The following is a 20,045-nucleotide window of genomic DNA, read 5'->3' on the forward strand; positions in this document are numbered from 1 at the left end:
CTATTTATGTCGGTGACGCTCTGGATTTAACTTGTACTACTGCTGCACCAGGGCCGGCCCAAGCCTCCATGGGGCCCTAAGCAATTTTTTATTTGTTTATTACTGCCAAAAACAGTGATTATGGATCATTTACACCCCAACTTGTTACAAATTTCTTTCATTTTCCTAATCTGTCATTATGAATCATCATGTTTTTATCCATCTATGGTTTTTAATAGTATGAAATGGTACCAAATTCAGCTAAAAGTTCAGCCTGGGGTTGATTTACACTTACAGAGGAACTGTGCAGGATTTTTTTTTTTTTAGCTTAACTATACTACATTTTTACCTTAAAGGGGAACTATGCAAGTCTGGTTGCTTTTCCTCTGTTTTGCTTAGGCTACCCTCCTCCCGGCCATGTGCATTTGTTTACAACGATGCAGGCGAGAAATCAATCAATCAAGTGGTGGATAATGTTATATAGCCTATCATACAATGTTATGACCGGTATATCTGTGTAGTCTTATCTGTCATAAACAAGAGATTACTGGTTACAAGACGCGTTTGTGACATGGTGCACAGAGATGAGAGCTGGGATACCGGGGTGTTGATCTTGCAAAGTTGTGTTTCAGCCAAGAGAGTTAAGATAAAAAATCCTGAATGTTACTGTATAATTCAACAGCTTTGGAGTAATTGTGATGGTTAAATAAATGACATGTAACTTGTTTCAAGGAGAATGGAGGCTCTGCCTTCCACCTTGTGTCTCTTGGCTGCAAAACAACTTTAAGATCAGCGCTGCCCTTGTCTCTGCTGCACCGCTGGCACAAACGCGCCCTGTAACCTGTAATCTCTTGTTTATGAGAGATAAGACTACATAGATATACAAGTCATAACATCGTGTATGACATATAAAGTTATGTACCGCTCTGTTGATTGATTTCTCACAGGCTTCGTTGTAAACAAATGCACATGGCCAGAAGGAGGGTTAGCAAAACAGCGGAAACTGGTCTTGCATAGCTCCCTTTAATATTTAATATAATATAGTAGGCTACTAAGTGGGATACTGAATGTCATATGGGCCAACTAAAAGTAGCAAAATAAACCAATAGACAATGCATTTGTTGTAAACATGTCATCTGCATGTTTGTTTTTTTAAATTTCTGGTTTTAAATAAACTGCAACAGCAATATGCAACAACAATTTGAAGTGCAACGAACAGTGAAGGGTTTTTGTAATTATGCAGGGGTTCTCTAGGGATCGACATAAGTTACACAGTATAGGTAAAAGTTAATTGCTCTTTGGGGTCCCAGTGGTCACGGGGCCCTAAGCAGGTGCTTGGTTCACTTATGCTTTGGGCCGGCTCTATGCTGTACTGTTGAGACAGTGCAGTGTATTGTTTGGTTTCTTTTCAGTCCCACACCCCCTCAATTACATCAATACTATATAATTAACTTAATATTATTTTTAGCCAAAGCTCATATTCAGAACTGTAATCAAACGCCATGTGTGCCGTTTCGAAAGGAAATCAAACATTGACACAAATCTGAAAACAAGAAAGCCGTAAAGACTCTGGGATTACAATGACTTTGTGTTGACTACCTTACTGCTCTATTTGTTTTCTTCTCCTGCATATTATTATATTATGTAACCTTTTCAATCTCTTGGCATCACTCTTCTTTGAACTGTAACCCCCCCACTCCCATGTACGTATACATCTGTCTATCAACTATAAATGACAACAATAAAACAAAACAAAAACTGTTGAGACAGTGACCGTCAAATAAGATAATTAGAAGGAAAATTTGACTGTAGCTTGTTTATTATTTGATGTGGTAGTTCAACCCACTTAAGTTCTAATACATCTGGTTTAAGTGTTACTTTACACAGTATTTTTAAGTGATCACAGCATATTGTTGCTACAACCCCATAGCCTCCACAATGCTCTGATTACACTAATATCCGTGCTATCTTCAAGATAATCTTATTAGAGTGAAGTCAGCTGTGGGGATGTTTTTATCAGGAGGTTTTGTTTAAACTATTTGTTGTTTCCCCTTCTGTTTCCTATTTTTCCTCTCAGGATGAAAGGGGGGAGGAAACAGTCAGCTCACAGATGTGTGTTTTGTCCCCACATAGCCAGTTTATATTAAATTTATACACTGCAACATGTTTGATTTATTAAAAACGCACTTGTGCTGGCTGACTGGGCCAGTCCAGATTGTTTATTAATGCTGGGATCAGACCGCCTGTGGCTCTCACCTAAGTTTACAAAATCTAAGTGTGGCTACTTTGAACCAAAATCCTTTATTTTACCATTGGCACGGCTGAAAAGGAGCACCTAAATCCGCTACCCCAACACAGTAGGAGGCAGCTAAAGCTGTTATGTAACCCCTTACACAAGCAGCATTTTGTATATTGAACTGATGTTAGGGAAGGGATAGCCTATGAAACACTGACCAGTAAGATTAAATCACGGACAAAGAAAACAGACCACACAGGAAAATCTCCAGAGGGCTGTGACATTATTGAAGAAGTCATGCACACTGAAAACATTATCACTGGACTTGATGTCAAAATCTCAAACACAAACAACTCACACAATAGAAACAGTTAATTAATAAACTCGCAAGTTTTTATTTTTTGTTAAAACTCCTCATTAACTCTTATGTAAAATATGATGAATTTTGAGTGTTTTATGCCCTGCAATCGTCACTTGTAGTGGTTGTAATTTACGGCCCTTTTGTTTGTTTTTTAACAATATTAGAGTAGAATAGAATAAAATATAAATACTTAATGAATCCTTTGCAGGAAATTATTGTGTTGCAGCAGCTTCAATAGAATAAAAATTATTAGGAGAATAAAATAACTTAGGCTTGCAATAATATTAAGGATACAGTAACAAAATCTGTATAAAAGTATAAGGAGACATAATACATAGGTATTCATTAACATAGTAATTCAGTTGGAAGCGCAGGAACATATTGTGCAACCAGATTGCTGAGCGTAATTATTGTTCAAATCTGGAAAAAAAAATTAATTCTAGTAGGCTATTTTTTTAATATATATATTTTTGACAGCTTTATTGTTGTGGTGGCTGACTGTCCTCTCTCCAGAAATATGCCTGTAGAAATCCCTTTGACATCATATGTAGAGAGAGGATGTTCTCATCGTTTCCATCTATTGACCCCCCCACCCCCACTCCCACTCTGAACCGCATCCCCCGGCGCATGCGCACTCGCACGGGTTCCGCTGCAACTGCTTGGCGCACCAGCAACGAGGTTGTTAGAAATAAACTTGGTGGGGAGGACGGAGGTGAAAGTCGGGGCCGATCCAAACGAGCCGCCCTCATCATCACCTGCTTCAAAAAACACACGGAAATGTTCGTTAAAAAAGAGTCTGTGGAGGATGCAGCGACTAAACCGTCGTTTTTTTGGTAATTTTTTTTGAAGAGGATATAACAAAAATCTGTAAATGATCGTTGCACAATCGGTATTTTTTCATCCGAAGACGCACAGTTGGTGGTGGTGGTGGGGGATTATTAATCATTGTCCAAAAAAGCAGCAGCAGCAGCAGATGAAAATCGGTCATTTTTTGAGAAACGGTTGGTTTCTGGTGACGTCATGCTGCTAGTATTTGTGGGCGGGCTCTGAGCTGCGAGGGGAGAGGGGCGCAACCGGAGAGCAACTGCGACCAGGCGCCATTAGGTAACAACAACGTAGCACACACGGTGTGTATTTAATCTCTCGAATAGGCTGTAAAACCTAGATTAGGGGGCCGTGTATGTTTCGATAATGAAGTGGAAAAACCGGGAATACCGCGTCGCACGGACGGCTTCCTTCCTTCCTTCGTCGAAAGAATTGGTTACTGTTGTAACTAACGACTGGGAACAAGATGGCGTCGAAGGATTCTTTTTTTTCTTCTCCCTCCTCTCTCCCTGTTGACGCGCACTCATGGGCGGCGGCGCCGTGCGCGTTCTCGACACTGTGTTATTATTTCCTGTTTTTTTTATTTATTTAATACACGGCAGCAGCAGCAGCAAACCCAGAGGTGACCGAGTGCACATGGTTTTGTGGTGCCACCCAACAAAACCACAGTTTATACCTTGGTAATCTGCGATGTAAAAAAAAAACAAAAAAAAAAAACTAATCACTGTTGCGAGTTAATATTTAATGTTCTTTTGTGTGTTCCAGTTACATAAGCACCTTGTCTTCCTCTGCCTTTTTTTTTTACATTGACATTAAACAACTCGAAGGGGATAGACTGTAACGCACCAACAGTGCATCACCCGGATGAGTTCATGCCCCATCTACTATGTTTAGCTTTTGAGCCCATCTAGTGGGCCATGCAGGTAAAAACAACGCTTTTCCATCTACTATAACAATGTTTGACACACATTTTACATTTATCCTTTACTGGCGTATTTTCTCCTGCAATTAATATATTTTCCTCTCTTAGTACAAGTTTGTATTTTGAATTACTGACATCTGAAAAATAAATACATTACACACCAATCAAGAGCACAATTTAACAGTATTGAGTATCACTGCATTTAAATTGTGTAACTTGTAGTAAAAGTACCATTTCCACACTAAAATATTCAATTCTAAGTTCTGTATTGAAGTGTTACTAAAGTACATGTATGGAAGAAAATGTACTAAAATAGAATTAAAGTGCATCATGCAGCGAAATGATCCTGTGACTCTTACACTATTGTATATAATTAGAGGGATATATGGATTAATTAACATGTTACTGTTTACATGGTTTAAGGTGGAGCTAGTTTTTTAAACTATAAAACATTCAGTCCTATTTGTGTTCACTGTTGAAAAGTTTATTTCATAATAAACAGTCATTCTATTAACTCTTTATAGTTGTGGGTTTTTTGTTTTGTTTTGTTGTTCATGAATGAAAATAAGTTATGCAAATAGAATCACATGTGTTCATGATTTAGAGTTCAAAGGCCAAAGTGTTTTTTGTGAAAATAAATAGCTCTTGTGAGCTATAAATACATTCACTGAGGTATTCTGTGACAGGGCAGTGAGGTTTCTGACAGTTTCACAGCTGGGGCAGCTGTTTTTTGTCTTAAATGAAATAAAGTATGCTGTAATTATCAGCCTGCCTATCCTAGACAATGTATATCATGTTTAAAATTTTAAAATGTACAGGGGTATGAGCTGCAGAACAAAGACAGAGCTCATGAGGAAAGTCCAGTCTTTTTTTATTGAGCAAGTACCAACAAGGTATATATTGATGCAGAACAGTATATCTAAATGCATAATCAGTCATTAATACTAAATGAAATGAGGAACGACCAGTCCTTTTTTTGAGCAAATATAATATACAGAACCAGCACATCAAAATAGATAAACAATCATTAACACTACACTATAAAACGAGGAAAGGCCTCTCCTCAGCAGACCACTAGAGGGAGACACGTCTCATCGCTGCGATTTTCATTCAGCGAATCAGCGTCGAGGAACAACACAGGTCTCCGCTCTCCGACCAATCACAGTCGACGTTGTTGGGAGGTCGTGTATTGACAAGGAGAGAAGGTGACTCCTGTGTCGAGCGGAGTCAGTGCTACCTAGGATAGAAAAACCAAACAAATACCCCGACAAAGAGCAGTTGTTCACCCAGTAGGTGAACATGTCTTCTTTCGGAAGGGCGCTGGGAGTCCTCCGGACCGGCACTCAGCTGCTGAGACGCGGACCTCAGAGGATAATGACCAGAAAGTGAGTAAAATGCCCGTTAGCATGTGAGCTAGCTGTCTGCTAGCTGTAGCAGAGAGTTGCTAACACAGTTAAAATGCTGTAAACAAGAAAGATAAAGAAACCAAAAATGTTACAAGTTGTATGTTAGGTTAGAACACAGTTACATGGTGCAAACAAGATATAAGATGAAGAAGGAACCATAAACGTAAGAAGATATTATTTAACACATTTTAAATGTTTAAGGTGAAACACTACAGGTGAATAGGGTAAAAACAGATATCACAATGAAACCTCCTGAGGTTTTCACTCACAATGAAACATTATTTTTTGTATTACAAGTTTTGTCAAATTTTATGTTTAAATATGTAAATGAGGCAATATCTGATTAAATACAGGGTTCCACACTGCCCCTAAATGGAGGCATTTTGCCCCTAAAATTTGAGACAGTGCAAGTAAATGTTTCATCTACCTGCACATGTGCAACCAGTAAATTTGCTGTGTTTTTTTTTTCTTCTTCTTTTTAACACTCAAAGAATCTGGTATCTGTCGTTACAGATGGCAGGCCAAGGTGTGTGGGGATCATGATTGAATGTGAATATTTGAAAGATTTAGTTGCACTGTCTCAAATTTTAGAGGCAAAATGCCTCTATTTAGGGGCAGTCTGGATCCCTGTTATTAGAGTCAAAAGGATTTGCTGAGGGGATTTTGGATGTTATCTCCTTTTATCACTCTGTAAATGAGAAAATACTGTCACCAGCCCTAAACAAAAATGTTTTGCCATGTTTTTAGGAATAAAATGTTATATAAATCAGGCTGTGAATGATATATTAACAAATCCCTCTGTACAAAACCTTAAGAATATAGAAAGGAATAAAACTGGAAGGTTTGGTGTCTGTAATTGCTGCTCATACTTTGAGTTTGAGGAAATAAAAATTTTTGGAACCTACATCATTGTAGAGAGAGCTTTACAAGGATACCTGACATGACATGGGTCAGATAACAAGCAGGTGGTCACAGTTTCGCCACAGCAGCAGCATGTTCATTTTTGGTGAGTTTAGGAGAAACTTACAGACAAAAGAAGACAAAATGAAGTAAAATAAAAACACCTTAATGTGGATTTCCTACTATTTCTTCTTCCTCTAGTCTGAAAGAAGACATGTTAAGGAAGCAACGTTGACTACAGCAGGAAAAAACAGTGTTTTTGCCTGCAGTGTCTCGCCTTAAGACTTGTGACATTTTAAATGTTTAAAAGTGCTTCTTTTTTTTTAAATTGCTTCAGGGGTAGCGGTGGTCCACACATTGAGGCGCAGTACAGGCAGTATCCTCAGCTGACCAAGAGCCAGCAGTTCCAGTCAGAGCTCATCAGTGGAGCCATGTGGTTTTGGATCCTTTGGCACTGTTGGCACGACCCAGATGCCGTCCTGGTAAGTAGGCTAGGCTCGTTGTTGTATACACTGACTGACTGTCCAGCACATGGCTGGATGGATTACTGAACGGGGCCAACTGGGCTCAAGCTCCAGGGCCCAGTGGGTCAGTGGGGCCCCTCTGTCTGTTAATGACGGGCTGTAAAATTCAGCATGAAACCTTCTGTTCATACACTACACTTGGGTTAAAGTGTTTAGATGAGGTATTATTAAGGAGTAGCTACAGAAAATAGATTTTTTAAAAATGTTTATAGCTGTACATGAGGTGTTTTTTTTTCTCTTCATGTTGTGCAAACCTGACAGGAACATAATCTATGGCAGTGGTTCTGAAACTTTTTTACATTAAGGACCCCTAAATTGACAGAAATTAGACCGCGGACCCCCATTGGACAAAATTTTGAAAACAAAACAAAACACCAAAAGTACACAAATATTTGTTCTGAGACTTAATAACTTCACTTTTTTAGTCAATCTACATTCAAATCAGGGCCAATGGTGTAAAGATTTTGAAAAAAAAATTGAGAATTTTTTAGAAAATAGTGGTAAAATTACGAGAAAAGGTTGGGAGAACCACTGATGTATGGGTCAGTGACAAATTAAAAAAAATGTTTTAAATAGATGAAAATTAACAAGTAAAGTGTTTTAAAAGCATCGGATTGAATGAACATATTTGTATGCATATTGGTTTTATGTCATTTGTAATGCCATTTTCTAACAAAAGTCAGACCGAAAGCCCTGCAGATGTCAAATGGTGTAACCACAAAAGAGTAATGATGCATTGCTAAAGTGCAACAAAATATAGTCAGATTTTTATGAAAAAATACCAGTTACACCACCTGACAGTGGGTTGCATCACGTCATTGACCCATATTCATATAGGATGTAAAATGGGAACATTGAATGAAGGTTCTTCTCCTTATTTTTTCTTTTTTTTTTTCGTAGGGTCACTTCCCTTGGCCTAATGCTTCTGAATGGACAGACGAGGAGCTGGGAATCCCAGCCGATGATGAGGAATAAGGTGAGTTCTTCTGTTCATTAAAATACTTGTGGCAACAATAAGGAGCCGGTACCAGGAAGGAATGGCTTGGTCTGGTATATTTGGATTTAGCTCAAGTTTGTACTGTGTTAAGTTTTGTTCAGTCCTGAAGGGATGAACATGACACAACAGTTTTATAATAATTGTAGTTAACAATTGACACCCTTGTTGTCTTCGATTAGATTAACAACCCGCATGCTGTTAATTAGCTCCCAGTTCACTATAAATGGAACATTTTGGTCAGAGAAATGCCATCACACATCAGCTGCTTTCTAACTATTTTGCTCTTGTAAAATGGTTCGTTATTTCTTTTATTAAGTCATTCGTACATGGGTCTGGTGATGCTGCTTGTTTTTACCAACTAAGCATCTTTCATGATTGCTCACAGCAGAGGAGGTAAACCCAGAGCTAACAGAGCTTCATGGCGCAGGAACGAACACCATTTTAAACCGTACAATATTTCATCTACGCAATGTAGTAATAACATGTCAATCAAATTATTTGAATCTAAGTAATTCATATCTTCGGATGTTGTTGAGTCTATTTACGTCTCTTCTCTTTAATCAGGGGTGCAAACTTGTCACCTTTCGGCGAAATTCGCCGTTTTGGATCCCAAATTGGTCATTTGTGTGATTCGTGTAAATCCGCAATAAAAAAAAAAATTTAAAGGGGGGGGGGGGGTCCGGCGAGGCGAGGCGAGCCGAGCCGAGCCGAGCCGAGCCAATGCACCTGTCTCTTTAAGGGCGCATGCACCTTATCTGGATGACAACGAGTGGTGGCAGCGCTCCTCATCTGTCCAGCAATACACACCTGAAGCTTCACTTTTAATACAGACTGACTAACGCGACTTTTTGAGCATGGTGAGTGAAAGAGTCGGAGCTAGAAGATGCGCCAGCAGCGTTGTAGGTCTGCTCTGCTGTATGGGACCGCGTGTGTGTGTGATGATCGCGATCGCGGCCAATTAGCGATTAGCGCGTTTAGCATTTATTAGCTCCAGTGTCTCCTCTGGAGGAAGGTCTGGCAGCGAGACTAGCTCCAGTGCGACCTGTTCAGCAGCAGGAGGAAGAGGAGGAGGTTGACTGACTGTGGCAGGACACCTCTGCCTCTGTTTCACTTTATGTTGCTGGTAAATAATGTGGTTGTAAAAGTAGTAGGCTAAAGTTAAATTATTTTGTATGCACTAATTAAAGGGGCAGAGCTTTAAGAGACACTTAAACTTGTCAGAGGATAAAGCTGATAACAGGACCCCGAGATATTGACCTAATTATTGATTATGTACATGCATAGAAAAATGTCTGATATGAAAATGTATTTATATTGTGTATATATAAAATGATATTCAGTTTTTGTTGAAATTGTTTTAGAGGTGTTGATTCATCTGTGTCATCACTTGTCTTTTATTATTCCAAGGTGTTTGGTATTTGTCAGGTTTTCAGATATAAATAAGGTGGATTAAATAACAGAAATGTGTCACAGCTTAAACTGCAGCCTCTGAAATGACGACATGTCCTAAGAGTTTCAGCAAAAACTGAACATTGCTGTCACAGAAAGATCATTTTTGTTCACTTTTGTAACATTATGATGTTTTCTCTTGTTGTAGATCGGCAGGACAGCGTCACGCTGCTGTGCACGGCTTTGTGGAAATCGACAGGATGTTCTGAAAGTCACTGTTGTACATAGACTAATAAAATTATCTTTAAGTACGTTAAACTGTCGTCGTCATGTGTGTGTAAATGTCAAGAAGGAAACATAAAAAGCTGAAAACGAGCAGACGATCTGATGGAAACACACAACATTATTTCATTGTTTTTATTTACACGCAATTTTTGAAATGCAGAAACAAAATGCAACGCATTAACAGTGTCACAGTTAGCCAGTGTTTGTATATTTTAAATCATAAGCCATTTAAATCTGGGGGAGGGGGGATAAAAACCATTGCAAAGAACCAACGCACATAAACACAAATGGCAAAGAGAGTTGCATTTAAAAGCAAAAAACAAAAGGAAACTAAACAAAAGGGGACAGATCCTGCACGGTGAATACTACAGCTTATAACAAACCCTGCCTGCGGGCCAGCTCGTGTGTTTCCAATGACATGCAAAGAGTTAAAAGGTCAAAGTGTAGTGTAAAGGAGAGAGAGGAGGGGGGGAAAGGGGAGGAAATCAGTCCGGCAATGAGATTATCAGCACTGAGTTGGTTCTTTGTGTCGGGATCAGGTGAAACGCCTCATCAGGGCTGAGTGATCCATCACAGTCATGTGCACTACAAGTCAAACCTGAGCAAAGCTTTTTTGTTTAAAGCCTCATGCTGTTAAATGAGTGGTCTTAAAGCTACTTGGCATCAACTTTTTAGCCTGGGTGTCGTTTACATGGGGTGAAATGCATCTTTTTGTTGTCGTTAACACGTGTGGTTTCTGTTTTAACACTGAGCTGGAAGTGTGTCAGGAAGCAGCAGCAACAGGGAGAGAGAGAGAGGGGGTGGGGGGGGGGGGCAACACCAAATCAAAGGTAACAATGACTGACCGGTAAAAGCACAGCTTATCCTTACTCCAAAACCACGACCATGAGATTGTTTCAATGTTTTTTTTTTGTTAGTTTGTCTTGTTTTGAGCAATGGAAAACCTGGTTTAAAGTCTTGAGGAAAAAAAAGGAAATCTTGTCTGCATCCATGACGTGGCTGGTGGTTAATCGAAGGTTTATGTCCATGGCATCATTCCCTGAGAGTGAAGAACTGCGCACCCCGAGCGAAAAAACAAACACACCTCACATCATCATCATCAGCACTGCTATCATTTAAACAAAACATAATCATTTTTGTAAAAAAAACCTCACTCGTCCCATTTTTAAGTTCCTCAAACGTTCACTTCTGGATACATCAACTACTTTGGATCGACCACAGTGGCTCAGAATACTTTTTGTTTTGAGTTTTTGTTTTTTTTTTGCTAAATGAGAAGTGGCACTAGTTTGGAAAAACAAAAAAAAAGGAAACAAAGCTCAGGTGTAGATATGGAAGCTGACGTTTCTCAATCTAACGTATAGTTTCTATTCGCACAGAGCCCGAACCCCCTCTGGCTACAGGGGAAACAAAAACCCAGGACAGACAAGAATCAACACAGGATCTATTCACCTGGGTGAGAGGGTGAGGGAGGGGATGGGGGAGTAGGGGTGAGGAGGAAAAAGAAAACAGCTCTGTAGGTAAACTGCTACTCAACAGATGATGATCACATGAACTCTAAAAACATCCACATTTACAAAAAGTATGTGTTAAAGATAAAAAAGAGAGGAAGGAAACCCCTAGGAAGGTAGGAAGGAAGGAAGGAAAGAAGGAAAAACAATCCCCTCAGAATCAGAATAACTGAGGTTTTCTATTTTTTTAAAGGGTCAAAATAAAATAAAATCATCTCTTTCAATTAATAAATACATTATTCAGAATCCATAAAAATAACACATTAAAAAAGAAAAAAAAAATCACATAAAACGAGAAATAAATTAAGCAGGATAACATGCGAGTCGTTCGTCATTTTCATTTCTTTTTCTTATCTTTAAAAAAAAAATTAAAAAATGAGTGAATGACTCGTAATAATTCCTATTAAAAACAGATTCACTGTTCAGGAGGCAGCACTGAGCAGCAGCTTCACACCATCCAACAACAGTGCAGATCTGAGAGAACTTTTCTTTTTCTTTCTCGTTAAATCGTCTGTTTTAAGTTTTTTTTTTCCTTTTCCTTTTCTTTTCCTTAATGCACCATTAAATTATTATTTCCACAAGCTGAAGGAACTCGACTGCTGCTCGGCGCTGCCGCCGCTCGCTCTCACCTTTCTCCTCAAAGTCATTATTGCTGGTGTGATTGAGATAAAGGATAAAAAAGGGGAGAGAGGGGAGGTGGAAGGGACAAGCATGAGTGGAGAAAAGTACAAACAATAAGCACCATTTTGAAATTTCAGTTCACCACCACCTTCACCACCTCCTCCTCCTGCTCCTCCTCATTTTTTTTTTTTTTTCGTTAGCACCTCGTTTCCTCCCTCAGGGTCTAATAAAAACTAAAAAAACAAATCGACCCCGCAGGAGATTCAACTCCGATTCACCTGCACAAGAGAAGCTCATGAACACGTTGGTGGAGAGAGGGAAGGAGAGAGGAAGGGAGGACGCGTTAGTAGAAATGTGACGCGCATGATCTCAGCATCAGAAGCAGTGAGACGTCTCGGTTTGAGTTTGGTTTCGACCTCCTGCTGTAAAAGAATAAAACCAAAAACTAAAAAAAAAAAGATCTCCTCTGTCCGTTTCAATGCCCCCCAGGAGCTTCAGTCCACCGTTCCCTGCAGCAGAAAAACGTCTCGACGTGCTCGTCCTCGTCTCGCGGCGAAGCTCCTGGTCTGTTTTTTTTTTTTTGCTCTATTTTTATTTATTTATTCATTTTTTGTTCTTAGTGTGCTTGTAGTGAAGTCGTGCACTTGCTCATGTTCAAATCCGATACCCTGTCTCCTAAGCATGCACAGTGAGCGTGTTCGACGTGTCGGGAGGCGTCTCCAGGCAGTGTCGTCGTCATCTTCTTCCTTTTTTAAAAAATTTCTTTTTCTAACCCTCCAATCTCTACAGCACCAAAGTGTCTTGTAACAAATACACAAATGTTTCTTTTCTTTATCTCTTTTTTTTGTTTGTTTTGTCTTGTTTTGTCGTCTTCGTTCGAGAACAAATCCCCGGCTATTCTTCTCTTCTCTTCTACCCTCTGAAGTTTTTATGTTTTTCTGGAGCTACACAAAGACGCGACTGTGTCTGTTGAGTTTCAGGATCTTCCCCAGTCTCTGCTTGGCTGTAGCCATTCCTTTTTTGGGCCGTTTGCCTGAAACAGAAAGAGGAAAAAAAAAAATTACTTTGGATAAAACACTTTCAGAATTAATGTGAATGTTTAGAGTCCAAATAAGAGTTCTTTCCATCATGGATGATTCATCGTTTGCTCAACAGAAATGATCAGATATTTGATGTTGGTCTTTAAAAATGTGACTAACTGTTTATCAAAGCACGAGTCGAATGTCTAGTTATGTTTCTTAAAGCAAAGAAAACAGATATGATCAGCAAATATCCACATGTAGAGGCTGAAAAATGTGACGTTTTAAATCAGAGCTGTTGACCTCTTACTACCACACCAGAAAATAAAAAAAGGCACATTTTAACCTGAAGGTTTGTTATAACACTATATTATCATCATACTGTGAAATGTTTCAAGTTTTGACCATTTAAATATTTACAATACGATAGATTTGTGTTATAAAATATGTTATAGTGTGAAAAAAAGTGTTAGAACAATGGTTTTAAGTGATATTAATGTTATAATATAAAGTTTTTCACATTATAACAATATATTTTCACATAATTACATCATACATCTTACATAATTACATCATACATCTTACATTGTAAAAAATGAAAAGTGTCACATTATAACATGATATTAATAAGAAACACTTAACATATTATAACACTATCATTAATAGTACATAATGTTAAGTTTTTATGTCTAATTAAGTTAAAACATATTGTTATAATGTGAAAAACACATTGTTAGAACATGTAATGCTGACGCTGTCTGTTTTTATCCGACGTAGAAGTTACAATTATTCTAAAATGTGCGTTTGCTAAACAATTATTTGAGGTGTAGCGCAGTATTTCCAAACCTTTTGTGGCCTGATTGCTGATGGGAGGGGGGTTGGGGGCGTGCCTCTTGGAGGGGTGCAGTGGGGGGGACATGGAGGGGTCACAGTACTGGTAGTCCGTCTCGGGGCTGGCTCCGTGGCTCTGACTGAGGGGGCTGGGTGGCCCCTGATTGTCCCAGGCCTCGCTGCTGCTGTTGCCCTGACTGTCCATGGGGCTCTTGTCGCCCTGCAGCCGGCGCTGGTGCGGCGGCGCCTCCCGCTGCTCCAGCCGCGAGCACTGACCCGGGCTGGACCACCAGGGCTCCTGGGACGAGGCCACCTTCTCCGGCTCGGAGGAGCACAGCAGACCCGCCATGGACAGCATCCCCTGAATGGCCTCTTCTGTGCTGGGTGAGGTAGGACGGTCTCTGAGGGGGGAGAGAGGGAGAGAGGGGATGAGTCACCGCCGCTCAATGCAAATAAAAACAATGCTTTTTAAAAATAATTTTCACGTTTGTTTTTGTTTTGTTGTTGGCGTTTTGTAGACATTTTTTGTTCTCCTTTTTGGTTAAATTTCGCACGTATTATGTTATGCAATTATGTATATTTGCATACATAACTATGGATTTGTATTTATGATTTTGATTTTTGTGAGAAAAGAAAAAATAATCTGATCGCATTGCTTTTGTCACCCTCTTAGCGAGGAGAATCATTTTACTTGTCTCACCCTCCTACAAACTTTGGGTTAGAGATACAATACAACTCCTGAAGCTAGAAAGGTTTAGACTGGCTCTACGACGTCCTAATGATAATTTCAGCAGGATATGGCAACCTTTTATTACATATCTGCTTGAACAAACATGAGATTTTGTCCTATATGTAATCTATATATTGTTTTTTTAGTATTACTGAAAAAGTTCATTCTTGCATTTCTGTATATATGCCGTTAGATTTTCAATTGTGAAAACCAATAAATAAAAGTGGGGGAAAAAAACACAGCTAAAGAATATCTGGGCATCTAATGGAGACGAGGAGATACAACCTCATATGTAAAACTGAAGTGGGGGAGAGAGCTAGGTGTGAATATTTCTGAAGATGAAACTCAACTGCATAATCATGTGCTTTATAGATTATATTGTTGGGAGAAAATGTGCAGACATGAATATAAATGTTTTTTGGCTTTGCCCTAAAATCGTAAGATTTTGGGAAGATGTTCACCGAGTTATTGTCTGATCTTTGCGCTGTGACGTATCCAAGTCATTTACATTACTGTGTTTTGGCAACATGAATGTTGTGATGAAGGAGGACAGATAAGTACTGAACACAAGATGACTGGCTGAAAGTTGTGAAAGAAATATACGTTATGGAACAGTTGACTCATAAGAGGAGGACTTAAGAAGAAGAACAACTTTTTTGTCCCCCCTTATGTATAATGTTTATAAATTGACGAAGAAAAAAAGCAATAAAATGAAAGTATCAACAACAAAAAAAACACACACACACACACACACACACACACACACACACACACACACATCTGTGCGTTTGTCCGTCTCACCGTTTGAGTGGTTTGTGTTTGTGCCTGAGTTTCTGGCCAGACTGGTCCAGCTCTATGGTGTGCCCTGAGCCTTTCTGCTGAGATGAGCCCCTCTCCTCCCTGTCCTGCCGCTCCTCATCCTCCTCTTCCTCCTGGGAACTCTCCGAATCCTCGTCAGAAGAGGATGACGACGACGACGACGATGACGACGAAGATGTTGATGACGATGATGCTTTACGCTGCGTTGGCAAAGCAAAAGGCTGGTTAACAAAAAGACACAAAAAAGTATTTATGCACCAGAATCCACTTGTTCATCATCATCATCGTGGTTTTACCTCCGTGGGAGAGTCGCTGTCTGACTCCACGTCCGACACACTGGAGTGTCCTGAGACTTCTTCCCTGAGTTCAGTCTTCACCCTCTCCAGACCCCCTGGAAAACACAACCGCTCTCCAATCAGATCAAATGAACCAAACAAAATCAATCAATCGATACCTAATAATAATAATAATAATAATAATAATAAACAGTGTGTAGTGACTCACTGAGGAGCGCGGGCCGGTCGACCGAGCTGTGCTGCTCCTGACCGTCCTGTGTCCTCTCCGACTTCACATCCACACAACTCTTTGGTGGTGGACTCTGACCGGCGCACAGCCGCTCGCCCTCCGTCTTCACCGGGCTGCTGCTGGGCCGCCTCAGGTCTCTGCACACACACACACACACAAAGAGTCGATAATCAATCACCCACTACCTCATACAATAGCACTTTCAGTTTGCACATGCACAATTTGCACACTATCTATTTACTATTTATTATACATATTGCACACATGCATCATACCTCCTTTTTCTCTTCTCTTATCTCTTTTATTACTACTGTTGCTGTCATTGTTGTTGTATTATTGTTGCTTTTAATTATTTTATTTTTATACCTAGTTTTTATAATTGCTTTCGTTTTGTGATGTGGACAGCAAAGTAAGAATTTCATTGTCAGGGAAACCCAACTTTCCACTGTACAAACGACAATAAACACTTTTGAACAAACGTGTTGAATCATGGGAAAAAATGAGTTCTCAGTAGATTCATTAGAAAGATTCATGACACTCGTTTGAAAACCTTCTGACTTCTGACACTGAAATATGAGATGAATCAAACTGACAGTTTCATTTCCTGCATGTTATGTTGTTGCAGCGAATTCAACTTCTTTTTCTATTCACACACATTAACACAGTGTTTTTCAACCTTGGGGTCGGGACCCCAGGTGGGGTCGCCGCAAATTCAAAAGGGGTCGCCTGAAATGTCTAGTAATTGATATTTTAAAAAAAGTTACTCATAAAAATATATTTTTAAATAATTATTATTCTTTTTTAAATTGTTATTAAAAGCACCACACACACAATCTTAAACAACTGTATTCTATACTTTCACTTTCGTGAATAAAAATTGAGTTCAGATACAATGCAGCATATAAAAATATCTGAGCTGGTGCATCTTGATTGACGGTCGCCAGAAATTTATGATGTAAAAATGGGGTCACGAGCCAAAAAAGGTTAGGAGCCACTGCATTAATATTACACAAGACCATTAATGAATTTATATTAGTGTATCAAAGCCTCATGTAGCACTAATATCTGCTCTCTCATTCTTTTATTCTATTAATTTGTTTTTTTAATTGGCTTTAGCATCGATCATATTTTCATACAATGTGTTTCATATTTTAGTGTTGTGTTTGTCACAGATCTCAAATTGCTTAAACACAATTAGTAAAAAAAAAAATACTCTTTTTTTCTAAAACAGAGTCATGAATTAGTGAAAATAAAGACTAGGCCTTTGTGGTTTTACATAATAAATCATTTTCTCACAGGACGCAAGAAATTGTTTTGCAAATGTCCATCATAATTTCCGTTGTATTATTTAATTCCCTCTGGTTTTAGCTTGTTTTTTCTTCGTCTGACATTTCTTGATGTGTTATTATACAGATAGATGAGAATTCTTATGTATTTATACAGACATAATAATCAGAGGGACAGACGTCAGTGTGTCGTGTGCTGAGCTCTCACCTGATGATTCTGCCGTTGACCAGCATCAGCCGTAGGTGGTTGTCCTCCAACAACTCTGCTGCAGCAGCAGCAGCCGCCGACGCCGTCTCCACCTTGTTGAGTTTCCCGTGAACCTTGGCACAGAACGCCGGGTCCTGAATAAAACACACACCAGAGTCAATGCTGCAGAAAAGTTGGTGTAAATCTGCTTTTCTGTTGTGATCAATCAATCAATCAATCAAAATTTATTTGTATAGCACTTTACAATAGCCAGACGGTACCCAAAGTGCTTTACATCAAAGCAGTAAAATAATACATAAAAGCAATACATAAAAACACAAGAAAGTGCCACAGTGCTGCAGGGTGTTAAAGGCGCTCTAAAAGTGCATACAGTAAAATAAAAACTGGCAAAATAAGTACACTTAAGAGCAGGACTTCCCTAGTCAGAGTTAAATTCTAATCTAAAAAAAGTGCGTCTTTAGCTTCGATTTAAAAAGACTGAGGTCAGTAATGGTGCGAATGTCGGGTGGCAGTCTGTTCCACAGCCTGAGAGCTGCAACAGCAAACGAACGATCGCCCCACTGCTTGAATCTAGACCTTGGGACCTCTAACAGAAGCTGGCCGGAAGAACGGAGGGCCCTGCCATGATCGCGGACAGTTAAAGTCTCTGACAGGTAGGAAGGAGCCAGGCCATTAATGGGTGATCTCCAAATACAGACATCACACAAAAACAAAAACCACATTAGCAAAATTATCCGGTCCTCACCTCCTCCAGCGGTCCCACCTCCAGCCTCTTCAGCACCTCCCTGGTGTGCTGCTCCAGGATGTCCAGGTTGGAGGGCACTTTGGGCGCCTGTCGCTGCTGCTCCCTCAGCCTCCGGGCCGCTCTCCGCGCCCGCCGCGCCTGGCACAGCCTCTCCAGCGTGGAGCGAGTGGCCGGGCAGCCGTTAGATCCAGATCCAGATCCAGATCCAGATGCTCCGATGCCGCACGCGCTTCCCTGAGATTTCACTGGCTTGCTACCGCTGACTGGTTCCTCCTGCAGGGCACAAGTCCAAAAAAAAACCCACACTTAATGGAGCCGAGAGTCACAATTTACAGTGTTCAAACTCTGCCCACGTTCAAACTCCTCTTTGGATCCTTTTCTCTTTAACGCTGCCTCATAATCAGAGCTCGGTGTTGCCGAGCATCCTGAGCGTGGGATGTGTCGTGTGGTCGGTCTGCGCTCGACTGCGCAAAGAGCAACGAAGGTCAAACAGGAAAACAGATCAGAGTCGTATAAACTGACTCATTATTTGCAAAAAAAAAGTTTTAAGATACTGCTAAGATACTCCAAACATTTCCTTTTTAAATATGCAGTGTGAGTGTGAACATTAAAATTCGCTGGACAAAGCTTGCTGCTTTTAATATGACATCGTAAAACAAAGTACATAATTTAATTCATGATAAAATCAGATCCAACAAACCTCAGCCACTCATTTCTGGCTGCACGCTGCACTATTTAAATACAGAAAAGACATTTTTGACACCTCGTCTTTAGTCCAATAGAGATAAAAACTGCTTTAACAGCTCTCTCTTGGCCACGTATTTCATATTGATGTTTCTCCCTTCCATATCCACCGGCTCAGAGACGTCCTGTACTTAATAAAAGTAGAAAATCTGGCTCTTAAACAGCAGCTTTTTGTCCTAAATTTGATCTCATTTGAGGTCCTTTTTTTCCTGATATTTCAAAATCAGAAACTCGACTACCCGAGTAGACAATCTGCTAATCGGTTACGAATTATTACCCGGTTAATTTAGGATTGAAAAATAGGCATGTTAGAGCACAGTCTAGCGTCGGATCAAACTACATAATCGTGCCATAGTTTGTGTTTTTCGTAGTGTTACAGTTTCGGATCAAACAACATGGTTTTTTGCTGTGTAAAAGCATTTTTGGATCGAGCCTCAAACTTTCAAACCTTCTACAAGAATCAGTGGTGGTTCCCTCGGGGTAAGCCGTAGGGAGGGAGACAATAGGTTTCATCAAGTCCGTTAGAAAATACAAAACAATCTGAAACCTTCCCAGTTATTTCCTGAGACGATGCGAGGCAGAGCAGAGCTATAAGTAAATATATATATAAATAAATAAGCACCGCTAATGGCTGAGAAAAATAAAATAAAATAAAAGGTTTTCCCCTCCGAGGCAGCCGGGGCATAAAGATGCACCTATGCCCCATATGTGCATCTTAAACTCCACTCTCTACTCTTATTAACCACCTGATATTTTGTCTGATAACACAACCAGAGCGCATTTATGAGTCATTCTATTTTTATTAAAAGAATCGGTTACTCGAGTAAGACCAGGTTAGGTTACTAAATGTCATTGACTGGTCAAGTGTAAATCCCAATAAACAAAGTGTTCAAAAGCTGCAGCTGCAGAGAGTTGCACGTTGATATTTAACACCAGCACCAGAGCAGCTTCTCTCTTCCTCCGCCTGTCTTACCTCCACGTAGCGGATTTCCTTGGTCAGCTCTTTGATGAGATGGTTGGGCCTGATATGGTCTGGTACCTCACTGGAGGGCTCAGTCACCTGCGAAGCCACAACAGAACCACATTCAGACCCGGAGACGTGAACGGAGAGAGACAGACAGAGAGTCTGTTGTTGCGCATCAGGAAGATAAGGACAAAAAAAGAAAAAGAAAAAGGAAACGTGTC

General features: G+C 39.9%; 2 protein-coding genes across 2 annotated transcripts in view; one reads left to right on the forward strand and one right to left on the reverse strand.

Annotated features, from left to right (window-relative positions):
* The first annotated feature begins 5,482 nt into the window (after positions 1–5,482).
* On the forward strand, positions 5,483–9,857 carry ndufb2 (NADH:ubiquinone oxidoreductase subunit B2). The gene is made up of 4 exons (XM_085769118.1): positions 5,483–5,708; positions 6,967–7,111; positions 8,054–8,129; positions 9,748–9,857. Exons 1-3 carry the CDS (start codon positions 5,623–5,625, stop codon positions 8,126–8,128), a joined length of 306 nt encoding a protein of 101 aa, XP_085625244.1. The 5' UTR covers positions 5,483–5,622; the 3' UTR covers position 8,129; positions 9,748–9,857.
* A 1,201-nt stretch (positions 9,858–11,058) lies between these two features.
* kdm7aa (lysine (K)-specific demethylase 7Aa) overlaps positions 11,059–20,045 on the reverse strand; it is a 31,555-nt gene continuing 22,568 nt past the window's right edge. The window contains exons 11-18 of the mRNA XM_085769113.1: positions 19,834–19,920; positions 18,117–18,389; positions 17,372–17,505; positions 15,857–16,014; positions 15,649–15,743; positions 15,335–15,552; positions 13,819–14,204; positions 11,059–12,986 (exon numbers count right to left, since the gene is read on the reverse strand). Coding sequence (XP_085625239.1) covers positions 12,898–12,986; positions 13,819–14,204; positions 15,335–15,552; positions 15,649–15,743; positions 15,857–16,014; positions 17,372–17,505; positions 18,117–18,389; positions 19,834–19,920 — 1,440 coding nt within the window. The 3' untranslated portion in view covers positions 11,059–12,897. The remainder of the gene's footprint in view (positions 12,987–13,818; positions 14,205–15,334; positions 15,553–15,648; positions 15,744–15,856; positions 16,015–17,371; positions 17,506–18,116; positions 18,390–19,833; positions 19,921–20,045) is intronic.

Source organism: Trachurus japonicus, chromosome 23 (genome assembly GCF_045865225.1).
Source record: "Trachurus japonicus isolate A0001 chromosome 23, Traja_1.0".
Classification (NCBI taxonomy): Eukaryota; Metazoa; Chordata; class Actinopteri; order Carangiformes; family Carangidae; genus Trachurus; species Trachurus japonicus.

Excerpts from the sequence above, each read along its gene's own strand:
- ndufb2 (XM_085769118.1), top strand. The coding sequence starts at position 5,623 with ATGTCTTCTTTCGGAAGGGCGCTGGGAGTCCTCCGGACCGGCACTCAG. Across the intron at positions 5,709-6,966 it reads CAGAGGATAATGACCAGAAA|GGGTAGCGGTGGTCCACACA; the intron begins GTGAGTAAAATG and ends AAATTGCTTCAG. Across the intron at positions 7,112-8,053 it reads ACGACCCAGATGCCGTCCTG|GGTCACTTCCCTTGGCCTAA; the intron begins GTAAGTAGGCTA and ends TTTTTTTCGTAG.